The sequence below is a fragment of the Astyanax mexicanus genome, chromosome 22 (genome assembly GCF_023375975.1).
Source record: "Astyanax mexicanus isolate ESR-SI-001 chromosome 22, AstMex3_surface, whole genome shotgun sequence".
NCBI classification, from domain to species: domain Eukaryota; kingdom Metazoa; phylum Chordata; class Actinopteri; order Characiformes; family Acestrorhamphidae; genus Astyanax; species Astyanax mexicanus.
This window is the reverse complement of record NC_064429.1, coordinates 23,316,738-23,330,678: the sequence shown is the minus strand read 5'-3', so window position 1 is coordinate 23,330,678 and position 13,941 is coordinate 23,316,738. Positions and strand designations below refer to the sequence as shown.

The following is a 13,941-nucleotide window of genomic DNA, read 5'->3' as shown; positions in this document are numbered from 1 at the left end:
ATGGTCTAAAGGCTAAAGTTAAAGGTCAGCCGCGCGGTGGGGGCCTTTACCTTGCGTTCAGTGCTTTATCTTCACAACTAAGTCTGTATCTCTGAGAACATTTTGTCTTTTGAGTATTAGAGTTGTAAAATTTACTGGTGGGGGGGAGGGTGCAGGTCGCGTTCTCTGCTGCAGTGCTGTTAGCCAATCAGAGGCGATATATTTGCACATATGAATATTCATGAGCAAGAGCCTAAATCCGGTTCTTCTTCAGAGACTACTAAATCAGTGAAATAAAGCAGGGCTTTACAGAAACACCGGAGAACTTTTTTTTTTTTTTTTGACAAAAAATTGCTTACATGGCATTCATTCTTACTAGAGACCGAAACTAGACATTTTAAAATGAATTAACAATGAAATGAGAATTTTAAAGTGAACTACTAAAGCAAATGAGTTTGGCCCCAAAAGAGTAAATAGCCATTTCAACATTAAACACTCATTTCACTCTAATAAGCATTAAGAATCGCTTAACTTTCCAGGTGCCGTATGTTTCAGGCAGAAGCTCAGTCAAATCAATACATGTTTACATCTTTGTTTGTCTCCTAGTTCAGTGCAGATCTCGTTAGCTTCTGACACTGCTGTTAGCGGGAGAAGGGAGAAGGATGTTGGTCATGGTTCTGTCAATACTTTTCAATCACAATCAGTCTTAGTGATACGTCCCAGTCTGGCAGCTGCCACATTAACTGCAGCACAATGGGGATTTTGATGGATGTTTGTACTGTGGCTTTTGCCACCCTGCTTCCACTTGGCCCCCAGGAGGGAATGTCATTATGGTGGGAAAAGTGGCCTTCTCCATTGGGACAGTGTCTTAGAAGGCCGTAAATTTCCCAGGTGCATCCAGACAGGACATACATCAACAGACTTGCTTCCAGGGAAACTGACACTCCCAGTTGAAGGTTGGAGGTATCTTACCTTTTTCTTGACATTTTCCAAGTAATGGTTTAAGGGACAGAATTCCTACATGGAATGTTTACTTTCCTGGCTTCCATTAAAAGCACATACTGGAATTATTTTAGCCTGAAGCTGGTGTGAACACTTGGACTGAGTGCTGACACTGCAGCAGGGGGATACAACTAGAAATGCAGAATAAAACGGGAATTATATCCTTAAATCATTGACAGAAGGTCTCACTTTGCTTTATGCTAGCATCCATTAGCATTAGAGATACAATGGAAAATATTTCTCTAAAAAAGTGAAAAGTCTAAATAATCAGACAATGACTTATTTACCTGAAGTTATTTTGCAGTGTTTACTTTAACTCTGTTTTCCAGCTAAAAGATACAAGCTAAGATACTAACTTTAGCTAGCTAATGCTAATACAACTAGCTTTTCAATCAATCAACCTTTATTTTCACTTGGGAAAACATTAAGGGTGACCCTCATTTGCAGTGTTGCCGAGCATTTAGAGTATAAAAGGGATTAAAAAAACATTTAATAAGAAAATCGAAATAATAAGGAATATAATAGTAAAAAATAATAAATAAAATAAATACTAATTTTAAATCAACATTTAATATATATGAATAAAAAAGTTTAAAGACCATAAAAAACCTTGACACATAAAATGTAGAGAATTTATAAAAATAAATAAATAAATAAAAAGTTAATGGTAAAAGTAAAGTAAAATGATAAGAAAGATGAGAAATGATAAAATGAATAGTAATGAACTAAGAACACTTTTGCATTTGTTTGCTTGCCAAATGGATACCTGTCTTTTTCTGTGTAAATTTCAAGTTAGCTAGCTGCATATGTCTTAAATGTATGGTAACAGTAGCACTTCTGAGGTAGGTAGCTAGCGCTAGCTATGATTAGAATCTCACTGCTAGGGCAGCTAGTCAGTGTTAGCTAGCTAGCATTGCATGAATATCTGACTAGAGTTGCTTGGCTGAAGAAAATGTTTGATTAGAATGACAATACTGAGCCCAAACTATGAATAAAATTTAACTGCTAAGGTATATATTAATGATTAAGAAGGCACAGCTGAGGTAACTAGTTAACTAACTAGTTAGCTAGCTAGTTAGTTAGGTTAGCTAGCTAATATGTGACTAGTATAGCAAGACTGAGGTAAATAAGTTATACTAAACCTATGAGTAAAATTCAGATATGTATAGTAAAAAAGTAACTACTAAATGCTCTATCTATATCTACTGGAGTATTATTTTTTCGTCTACTTCCACTTTTGCCTCTGTATGTTTTTTATGAGTTTAATATTTTTACTCTGATACATTGTTTATGTGCTGCATCATTAATTGTTACAATTATTAAGTGTTGTACATTTACTCAAGTATGGGTCTCTAGTACTATATATTACTATCTAGTATATATGTCTGCTAAAATTGCACTGCTGAGGTACATTTACGATTACACTGGCATTGGTAGCTAGCTAGTTAAATGTGTGACTAAAATGTCATTACTAAAATCCATTAATAGTTAAAATATTACTGCTGAGGTGAATATATTGTACATTGTTGCTTTGTCTGCTGGGATATTAAACATGGTACGTGTTAAATACAAATTTAAATATACACTGCTCAAAAAAATAAAGGGAACACTCAAATAACACAATATAACTCCAAGTAAATCAAACTTCTGTGAAATTAAACTGTCCACTTAGGAAGCAACACTGATTGACAATCAATTTCACCTGCTGTTGTGCAAATGGAATAGACAACAGGTGGAAATTATTGGCAATAAGCAAGACACACTCAATAAAGGAGTGGTTCTGCAGGTGGGGACCACAGACCACGTCTCAGAACCTATGCTGTCTGGCTGATGTTTTGGTCAGTTTTGAATGTTGGTGGTTCTTTCACACTCGTGGTAGCATGAGACGGACTCTACAACCCACACAAGTGGCTCAGGTAGTGCAGCTCATCCAGGATGGCACATCAATGCGAGCTGTGGCAAGAAGGTTTGCTGTGTCTGTCAACGTAGTGTCTAGAGGCTGGAGGCGCTACCAGGAGACAGGCCAGTACACCAGGAGACGTGGAGGAGGCCGTAGGAGGGCAACAACCCAGCAGCAGGACCGCTACCTCCGCCTTTGTGCAAGAAGGAACAGGAGGAGCACTGCCAGAGCCCTGCAAAATGACCTCCAGCAGGCCACAAATGTGCATGTGTCTGCACAAACGGTTAGAAACCGACTCCATGAGGATGGTATGAGGGCCCGACGTCCACAGATGGGGGTTGTGCTCACAGCCCAACACCGTGCAGGACGCTTGGCATTTGCCAGAGAACACCAGGATTGGCAAATTCGCCACTGGCGCCTTGTGCTCTTCACAGATGAAAGCAGGTTCATACTGAGCACATGACAGACGTGACAGAGTCTGGAGACGCCGTGGAGAGCGGTCTGCTGCCTGCAACATCCTTCAGCATGACCAGTTTGGCAGTGGGTCAGTAATGGTGTGGGGTGGCATTTCTTTGGAGGGCCGCACAGCCCTCCATGTGCTCACCAGAGGTAGCCTGACTGCCATTAGGTACCGAGATGAGATCCTCAGACCCCTTGTGAGACCATATGCTGGTGCGGTTGGCCCTGGGTTCCTCCTAATGCAGGACAATGCTAGACCTCATGTGGCTGGAGTGTGTCAGCAGTTCCTGCAAGATGAAGGCATTGAAGCTATGGACTGGCCCGCCCGTTCCCCAGACCTGAATCCGATTGAGCACATCTGGGACATCATGTCTCGCTCCATCCACCAACGTCACGTTGCACCACAGACTGTCCAGAAGTTGGTGGATGCTTTAGTCCAGGTCTGGGAGGAGATCCCTCAGGAGACCATCCGCCACCTCATCAGGAGCATGCCCAGGCGTTGTAGGGAGGTCATACAGGCACGTGGAGGCCACACACAATACTGAGCCTCATTTTGACTTGTTTTAAGGACATTACATTAAAGTTGGATCAGCCTGTAGTGTGTTTTTTCACTTTAATGTTGTGTGTGGCTCCAAATCCAGGCCTCCATTGGTTAATAAATTTTATTTCCATTGATGATTTTTGTGTGATTTTGTTGTCAGCACATTCAACTTTGTACAGAACAAAGTATTCAATGAGAATATTTCATTCATTCAGATCTAGGATGTGTTATTTGAGTGTTCCCTTTATTTTTTTGAGCAGTATATAATAAATAATAAAACATTTTGTAACTAATTGCTTTTTGCTTGGAAAGCAAAAAATACTTTTTACTTATGCTATATAATTTGTTAAATGGTAAAAAGAAGTGCAAATATAATGCAAACCTGTGAAAAATATGTGTTCGATATTTTGTGTTCAGGCTTTGGCCAAATATTACAACTTGTTCCGTTATGATGTACACTAATATCTACAGTGTCAGATATATGGTGTTTAACTTTAATTCACACATAGAAAACAAATGCAAGATTTCGCCCTTCCAGTGATGGTAGCATTGTGTGATAAGAAAGTCCTAACATCTTAGGTGGGAATTGGAAATGACTAAAATGGGGGAGAATTTTAACCCAATTTTCTATAGCTGAACCAGTTAACCCTCACTTACTCACACTCACCCCTGCTCTCAACACTCTTAAGAGTGAGAACAAGCAGATGCCAACTCTGATGCATCAAATGGCAGCACTTCTCTAAAGCTTGATGTGTGAGTCGATCAGGTATTTTGATAATGAATGATGGTAATCAGACTGGTAATCAGCGCAATCTGAATTATGACTAATCAGGTTGATTTCTGTGTGTCTGCAGGATGGATGATGCCGAGGCTTGCTTCATTCTCAGCAGCAGGAACGAAGTGGACCGCACCGCAGCTGTAATCAGGCTTATCATATTACCACACACTCAAACACACTCCTACAGTAAAGCTCAAGGATGCAGTAGAGGATGAGTAGTAGAGAGCTTCACAATGATCACCATGAATCATTTTTCTTTGACTGCTAGATATCAGTGATTCACTCTGTTATAGCGCACAGAGATACGTCTCACCTTGAACAAAAAGTAGTATTAAAGATTAATAAACAGATAACTGAAGTGTTTTCTGCTCTGCTTTGATGTTCAGGACCATCAGACCATCTTAAGAGCCTGGGCAGTGAAGGACTTTGCTCCAAACTGTCCTCTGTACGTCCAGATACTCAAACCTGAGAACAAATTCCACGTCAAGTTTGCTGGTGAGTAATTTCCCCCTCTGTTTTATGCAATATACATCTCGATAAAAATAAATGGGAGACCGCGTCAATGATTAGTTTCATTGATTTTACCTAATTGAAAACCTCTGGAATGTAATCAAGAGGAAGATGGATGATCACAAGCCATCAAACCAAGCTGAACTGCTTGAATTTTTTGCACCAGCAGTGGCATAAAGTTATCCAAAAGCAGTGTGTAAGACTGGTGGAGGAGACCATGCCAATCACAGAAAACTGTGATTAAAAACGAGGGTTGTTCCACCAAACCAGGGTTATTAAAACTTTATGAATATGAACTTGTTTTCTTTGCATTATTTGAGGTCTGAAACTTCTGCATCTTTTTTGTTATTTCAGCCGTTTCTCATTTTCTGCAAATAAATGCTCTAAATGACAATATTATTATTTTTAATTTGGGAGAAATGTTTATAGAATAAAACAATGTTCATTTTACTCAAACATATACTTATGAATAGCAAAATCAGAGAAACTGATTCAGAAACTGGAGGAGTCAACAAATCCTTTTTTTATTTAATCGTTTTGATTTGTGAAGCTCTTGCTGGCATTGTTTATTCTGTTCTCACGTCATGCTTTAGTTTGTAACATGCTAGCTTTAAGATCTGATCATTCTCTTGCTGCCTAGTATGTATGCATAGCCCACCCCTTGGTGCCACTGTAGATTAAGAAAATCTTCTATGCATTGTTGTACCTCATGTTATGACTGCTCAGTGTAACTACATCCACAAGTCTTCAGTCAAAAGTTTAGGATTGTTCCAGTAAAAGCGTAATAGCATGAGTGTTCTGTGTATTGATGTACAATACTGTGTGTGTTAGATCATGTGGTGTGTGAAGAGGAGTTCAAGTACGCCATGCTGGCTCTGAACTGTGTGTGTCCAGCCACTTCCACCCTGGTAACACTGTTGGTCCACACTTCACGGGGACAGTGAGTATTTCAGCAGTGATCTGAAGTCAGAGTGTGATGGTTCTTGCTCTCTCTCTCTCTTTCTTTCTGTTCTTTATGTTTTTACTGAACTAAAAGGAAATTCCACCCAAAACACGTTAATTAAAAGTTGAAAGTGTCTCCATCACTCTGCCTAATGGAACTGAAATCGAATCAGTTCTGCAGAGCACTACTGTGCAAGAAAAACATCAGTAAAGGGAAGCATTGATCTTAATTCCTCTGCCATCCGTTCAGACGACTGCTTGCCAGCACAGAACATTGTTGTCGTCCTCAACCGGTTTGATATAGCTGAGAAAAAAAGTGCTGATTAAATGTATAGATTTTGTGCCGTCACTTGACTGGATAGCCAGAGAAGTGAACTACTTCCTACAAGGTCATTAGATGTTAGAGAAGTTGTGATGAAGAGTAATGAGTCTCCATAGCTGACCTGACCCAAGTCTTCACCAGGCAATTACAGAGAGGGGATTTGCAGGGTGAATGAAAGAATCCCATTAATTGACTGGTAGCCATTTGTCAGAATAAAATTTAGCTCTCATCTGAGGTTGCTGAGCAAGCTATTGAAGACACTTAAGAAACTAGAACATGTACATGTTTACTATTACAGATCAGGCTTACTATTTTTGTAATATTCTTATTCACAAAAGTGGTGATTTTAAATAATGTTGTTTTTTTTTCCTATAGAAGAGAACTACAAGTCAAAACTTCTTTCTTCTGGGTTCAAAAAGCTAAAAAAAAAAATAACCCTCCTGTTTTTTCACAGAATATTTTGTCCCATTTTAAAGTGTAAAAACGAAAAATAAATGTTTAGTCATTAATCATTTGGAGCATGACCATGACCCAATTTGGAGGTCCTGAGGTTGGCTTATTCAGATTATATAACATGTAAAGCAAAAAGGTTTAATTTAATATGTTAAAGGACTAATAAGAAAGGTTTACATATATTCTGTAGTAACTCTTTACTTGATCAGGACGTATAATCAGATATTACATTACATTACATTTGGCAGACGCTTTTGTCCAAAGGGACTTACAATAGTCAAGTACAAAAATAATAGAAGTTAAAGGTAAAACATTTTTACATAGGGCTTAAAGGAGGTCGAAGGAAAATAAAGTATAGAGAAGTGAAGGAGGGGAAGAAGGAAATGAGGTTAGAAGTAGTTAGTGTGTTAGAGGTGTTAGGAGAGTTTGTGATCTTTGAAGAGCTCTGTCTTCAGGAGTTTCTTAAAGATAGCGAGAGATTCTCCTGATCTGGTAGCGGAAGGTAGTTTGTTCCGGTATTGGGGAATTCTGTATGAGAACAGTCTGGATTAAGGAATAATTCTGAGTTAAAGCACTAGCAGCTCTTGACAGCAGAGTTTCAACCAGTATTTTCTTATTTGAACTTTATGGTACGTTACAGTAATTTGTATGGGTTTTATTCTCCGAATCTGTCCACGGCCATTCTCCCAGTTCCATTTCCACAAACAGTGTGGAAGGTATAGAACACAACAGCACACAGTGTGCTGCAGGTATAAAAAAGGGACACGCTGGCTTTTTTTCTGCTGAACAGGTAATCACTGAGCTTCAGTAAGGTTGCTGAGTAATAGCTGGGTAATTTACCACTACCACAATTAGGGCAGAATAGACATGCATTTTGGACATTCAAACAAATATATTTATTCATTGAGCAGCTACAGACAAAGACTATGGCTTGCTGCTGTGTGATAATCTGGCAACCCGCATGGGCCTCGCATCTGGCGAGGAGGGGATGGAGCAGAAAACTCTCTCCAGTGGAAATTGTACTCCTGTAGTCATTTCACACACTTGATCACATTCATTACTGATTGATCCTTTAAGATAATGTATCTTAGTAAATACTTATATTTCATAATACTAATCCCGTCAATTTAATCCAGTAGTGGAAAAAAAGGATTAGAAATGGTACCAATTAGTAAACCATGATCAGCAAAGATGATTTTAACACAACAGGAGGGTTAATGAATCCATAATGATGCAGATAGAAATTTTAATAGTAATTATTAAGCCAATATGAAAGTCATCTGTAGATTTTGATATTAATTGTGTACCAAACTATAGGCATCTGGTATTTTGCTCCATTATTGTTGCGTGAACATGCCTGGTGTTGTTTTCACAGGGAGGGCCAGATGTCTCCAGAGCAGTGGCAGAGAACGTATGGCCGCTGCTCAGGTAACGAGGTCTATCACATCCGTCTAGCAGACAGCAAGTTCTTTGGAGAGTATGATGGGAAGAGCTTCACCTACGCCTCCTTCCACGCACATAAAAAGTGAGTACTGTTCATTTATTATTAATCTGTACTTTTGATGCACTACATTTATTTCAAACATTTAAGACAGGGAGGCTGTTTGGTTTATATTCTTCTGCATTTTTATACTACAGCATATTCAATTCAAGTTCAAGCTGCTATTAAATTGCATCCAAATATATTTCAGACTTCAGAAATTATAATATATTGCTGTAGTAACTCATAACATGATTAGGGTTTATCATTAGATACATATAGCTATATCTACGCAGATGGGCGTGGTGGTCTGGATTGAGGTGCACTGAAAAAAATGATGAGTAAAATTTACTTAAAAAGGTTTCGCAACTTTCTGCATTTACTTTGTAAATTTAATTTCAAATAAATTTAAGTAACTCAGTTTTAAGACTTAAATGTTACATAGAGTAAATAAATGAACTGAACTTGAGTCAATCCTTTCTTTTAGAAACCTTTACTAAATTTCTGCATACAATATTACCCAATTACAATTACTTCATTTATACAATATTACTCAAATAATTTATGATACATAATATAATTCCTGAAATTTAAATATTTTTAGTTAAAACACACATATAACACTGTCTCAACACATGGATGGCATGTAATACATTCTTTGTAGTATACTTAAACTAAAAGGAATGCATTACACTCCATCCATGTGTTGAGACAGTGAGACTTGATCTGTTTACAAAATAAATCTTTGAGATTATGTAAATATTTGAATGTGTGTTTAACTAAAAATATTTAAATTTCAGTAATATTGTATAAATTAAATAATTGTAATTAGGTAATATTGTATGCCTAAATTAAGTAAAGTTTACTAAAAGAAAAGATTGATTCAGCAAAAATAAGTTAAGTAAAGTTTACTAAAAGAAAGGATTGACTGACGTTTTCCATATCAACTCTATGTAAAATTTAAGTCTTGAAACCGCAGAAAGTTGCTAAACTTTTTCAAATTAAATTTTACACATATTTCTTTCAGTGTGTATTCAGGCAAATGTCTGGTGTGTTGCTTACTTGGCAACAGAAAACATAGGTGCTCCGCTGATGAATACAACCTAGACCACAGTCAACCCTCAGATGTTCATTGCTATCTTGGCAACATAGGCGCGTCACACATGCTCAGCATGCATACAACCCTGCTCGATACACACAAAGACATTCAACAGTACATAAACCCAACTTTTACATTAACATGCACCTTCACAGTGTGAACACACAGGTTAGTTTTATCCACTGTGAAGGGCAAAAGCGCTGCGCCAATTCCCCAAACTCAGAGCGCTCCTGGCTCTTAAAAGGAATGTGAGGCAAGTAACATGCTGATTGGTTTATTATTTCATGTTATGCCCAAAACTCACCCGTGAATTATTAAGAGTGTTAGTACATGGCTTTTGCGCATTTTCAGGCATGCAGGGTGTACTTTTCCCGTGGTTATGATAGCAAAAACACACTGACACACCCTAAAACAAGCTGCATAGTGCACGGTTAATGGTTCACCTATAGATCTCTAAAATAGTGCCCTGTTTTTGTGTGTATACCTGGTTTATTTTTTAGATATGGGGTATGCCTGATTGGTGTAAAGAGAGAGGACAACAAGAGCATCCTGCTCAACCCCGGCCCCCGCCACATCATGGCCGCCACAGACACCTGCTACTACATCAACATCACCAAGGAGGAGAACTCCGCCTTCATCTTCAAACAGGAAGAGAAGCACAGCAAGGGTCTGCCAGTCACAGGCCTGTACGACGCCCCCTCGCGCCTGCCGGTGCAGAGCATCATAGCCAGTATGGGTGAGTGGCGAGCCCATAGCGTGTAAATAAACGCATCCTTTCAAATTACTTCTCCTCCAGTGGAGCGTACCATAAATGAAGAGGCAGGGGGGAGTGCATATGCTGCCTTCAAGCACAGGTGCAGCAGCAACAATCTTATCTTCTTTAAGTTAAGACTACCGGTAGTCTAATTACAGTGTACAGGATTTAAGTAGATGATAGGTGGCACCTTCATTTCCCCGGACTTTAATTCCACCCTAAAAAGTAAGTGCAGACACTGTAGCGAGTTCCTCTTGGTTAATTCCAGCACTTGTAATTTGCCTGTGTCAGTGCAGCATGCTGGTTTAGCGCAGAGCTGTCGGCATGTACCAGTTATCCATCTGCGCTGTGCCATATTTCTGTCCTGACACTGACTTATCAGCTAATTAGGATGATTACACCGATGCATCTGCACTGATGAAGGGAGGCGAGATGGAGTTCATCATGCATGCACAGTCATTTCAGAGCCATGTTTATGTGGCAAAGCTGAAAACTAGTAGTTAGTATGTCAGCAAGTGGTTTTAAACACTTCTTCACTTCTTTACTCCTTCAATTCTTATTCTTTAGACACAACCGTGCCCATGCAGTAGCAAATACAAACCCCAATCTCATCCTAAATGAAAGAATAGCTGAAAGAATTTTAAATGTTATTCTACAAAATAGTTGCCAACATTTTAATCAAGAACCAACCCTTTTTTATTATTTTTTACATGATTTTCTCACATATTTAACCCACCCATTCAGACTCCACACCCCAACACTTACTCCGCCTACTGATTTTTTACATTTATTTTGTCTTGTGTTAATAGTGATAAAATCTTTGTAAACCTATATATTTATATATTTAGGGTGACAAGGTGACTCTTGGCAGCTAAAAAGGCTCAAATGATGTCACTTCCTCTCTGTGATGTATTTTATTATTTAAAGACAAAACAAGTTAGTAGGGTTAAAGGGTGGTACATCAAATGGACTCAAACTTAAATTAGAAAACAAAAATAATAATAAAAATCATTTTCTGGTGATATTCTAAGTGAAAATATCAATATGTTACATACATACATACATACAGCTCTGGAAAAAAATAACCCCTTTAGTTTCTGATTCAGTTTTTCAGATGTTGCTATTTATAGGTATATGTTTGAGTAAAATTAATATTGTTTTATTCTATAAACAACAAATAACAAAATTTCTCCCAAATTTCTAATAAAAATATTGTCATTTAGAGCATTTATTTGTAGAAAATGAGAAATGGCTGAAATAACAAAAAAGATGCAGAGCTTTCAGACCTCAATGCAAAGAAAAACAAGTTCATATTCATAAAGTTCATAGAGTCCAGAAATCAGTGTTTGGTGGAATAACCCTGTTTTTAAATCACAGTTTTCATGCATTTGGCTTGTTCTCCTCCACCAGTCTTACACACTGCTTTTGGATAACTTTATGCCACTCCTGGTGCAAAATTTCAAGCAGTTCAGCTTGGTTTCATGGCTTGTGATCATCCATCTTCCTTTTGATTATATTCCAGAGGTTTTTTATTTATCTTTAAATGATCTTTTATTTTTTTCCAGAGCTGTATATTCATTCTAAAAACATAATGGTCTATAATGGCACAATCTTACCAGTGAGGTCTACAAATCCCCAAAACTTACAGACTGTAACCTAAAGCAATAGCATTTTGTTGTATATAAAGTAAACAAGAACACTTGATTTATTATCTTTAAGCTCTAGAAACAAACTCTGATACATTTTTGTGCTTAATGCAGATGGGTTTGGAACCCTTTTTGTAATATGGCTCTTATATATTTGTTGTGTAATTATGGAAATAACTGTGATTGTGTGTTTAAAAAAGGATTTCTCTGTTGTGTTTGTAGAGTTTCTCTGTGTGCTTGAGACATTAGATTTGCATGAGTGGTCTGATGGCGTGGGCTTTAGTTGCATCCTGGCTGATGTGTTTTTGTTTGTTTGTTTTTTGTTTTTCATTGTTTCTTTTGATTTGGTCGATCAGTTGATCAGTCTACTTCGTATGGTAAGTCTGTGCATGTGGTTCCCCAGCATTAGAGACGAGGGTGGAACCATGAGACATTGGTTTGCAGCAGTGATTCTCAGTCTGAGAGTGCTCACCTGATCAGAGCTGCACATTTTGGTGTTTTCCGTGTTGTAATGTGCTTGACTCAGCTTGAGCTGTCTCTGCTGTGTTAGAGTGGGGAAAACACTGAGAAATGCAGTGTGGGGGTTTCTGGGACAGTCACTGAGGGCCACTGGTCTACAATGTCACTGTAAATGTTTACATTTACGTGAAACTGGTCTGTTTCTTTTCCTCAGAATTCAGCATTGTGCCTGAAAGTAGCTCTATCCTCTATCCTTTATGCGAATCCCTACATGACACTGATATAGTGTTGACATTAACCAATCTTATGACACATATCATATGCTTTCATGAGCTGTCATGATGCATTATTTCCATTAATTAAACTGGGTCATGTTACAGTACTATTTCTAATATCAATTGTAATATGATGCCATTACACAGCTCTGGAAAAAAATAAGAGACCACTTTAGTTTCTGAATCAGTTTCTCTAATTTTGCTATTTAGAGGTATATGTTTTATTCAATAAACTATAGACATTTTTCCCAAATTTCAAATAAAAATATTGTAATTCAGAGCATTTATTTGCAGAAAATGAAAAATTGCTGAAATAACAAAAAAAAATGCAAAGCAAAGAACCAGTTCGTGTTCAAGTTTTAAGAGATCAGAAATCAATATTTGGTGGAATAACTCTGGTTTTTAATCACAGTTTTCATGCACTTTGGCATGTTCTCCTCCACCAGTCTTACACACTGCTTTTGGATAATGTTATGCCACTCCTGGTGCAAAAATGCAAGCAGTTCAGCTTGGTCTGGTGGCTTGTGATCATCCATCTTCCTCTTGATTATATTCCAGGGCTTTTCAATTTGGTAAAATCAAAGAAATTCAGCATTTTTAAATGGTGTCTTATTTTTTCCAGAGCTGAATTATTGGTCTTTTCTGTCATGACAGCTTATGACAGTATCTACAGTGAGATGTTTATGTCATGTTTATGTCAGTGCTAGGCAGCGCAATTGGATACATGTGCTTCACCCACCAATGCAATGCAATGCTTTTTGGAATGATGGCAAAAATGTATTTGTATTTCTATTAAATTACAAGACAAGTGATTAGCCGTGCAAAGAACTTCAAACAGATTATCTGTTAATACGACCAACAAGCTAGTTACCTAACAGCTTGACTACAACTCAACTGAGCTACAACCTGCAGACAGTCTGATAGCAGACAGGGTACGCATTTTTGGACAAGCTGAGAGGATATTACAGGATTTTACACAAATATGACACAATGTTAAGGACAGAGATGCTGTGTTCAAGAGGGAAGAACCATATACACACTAGTGAACAGTGAGCACACATACCCAGAGTGCTGTAGTGCCTGGAGTGCAGTTAGTGGTTGGATGTCTTTCTCAGGGGAGCTTCAGTCATGTCCTGTTTTTTTAGTAGATCAAACTGGCAACCTTCCAGTCACAAGACCACTTCCTAACCTTTAGCCTTAAGCCCCTTGTTCTAATCAGTAAAGCATCAATATGAATTTGATGCTGTTTTTTTTTACGATACAGTTGCTACATAATGTTGCTGTAAGTAACTGAATCTGAATTAATGAAGAAAGTTGTTGAATATCTCTGTAAAGCAAGTTA

The 13,941-nt window shown here is 38.0% G+C and overlaps 1 protein-coding gene across 14 annotated transcripts in view; it reads left to right on the top strand.

Moving 5' to 3' along the window:
* The window catches only part of kcnt1b (potassium sodium-activated channel subfamily T member 1b), a 144,770-nt gene that overhangs the window by 102,484 nt on the left and 28,345 nt on the right, over positions 1–13,941 (top strand). For 10 of the 14 annotated variants that reach the window (XM_049470789.1, XM_049470786.1, XM_049470791.1 and 7 more), the window contains 6 exons: positions 4,736–4,799; positions 5,046–5,154; positions 6,001–6,109; positions 8,262–8,411; positions 9,966–10,201; positions 12,222–12,242. In XM_049470789.1, the coding sequence (XP_049326746.1) occupies positions 4,736–4,799; positions 5,046–5,154; positions 6,001–6,109; positions 8,262–8,411; positions 9,966–10,201; positions 12,222–12,242 (689 nt within the window). The remainder of the gene's footprint in view (positions 1–4,735; positions 4,800–5,045; positions 5,155–6,000; positions 6,110–8,261; positions 8,412–9,965; positions 10,202–12,221; positions 12,243–13,941) is intronic. The other 4 variants (XM_049470787.1, XM_049470792.1, XM_049470797.1 and 1 more) reach the window with 1 other exon arrangement.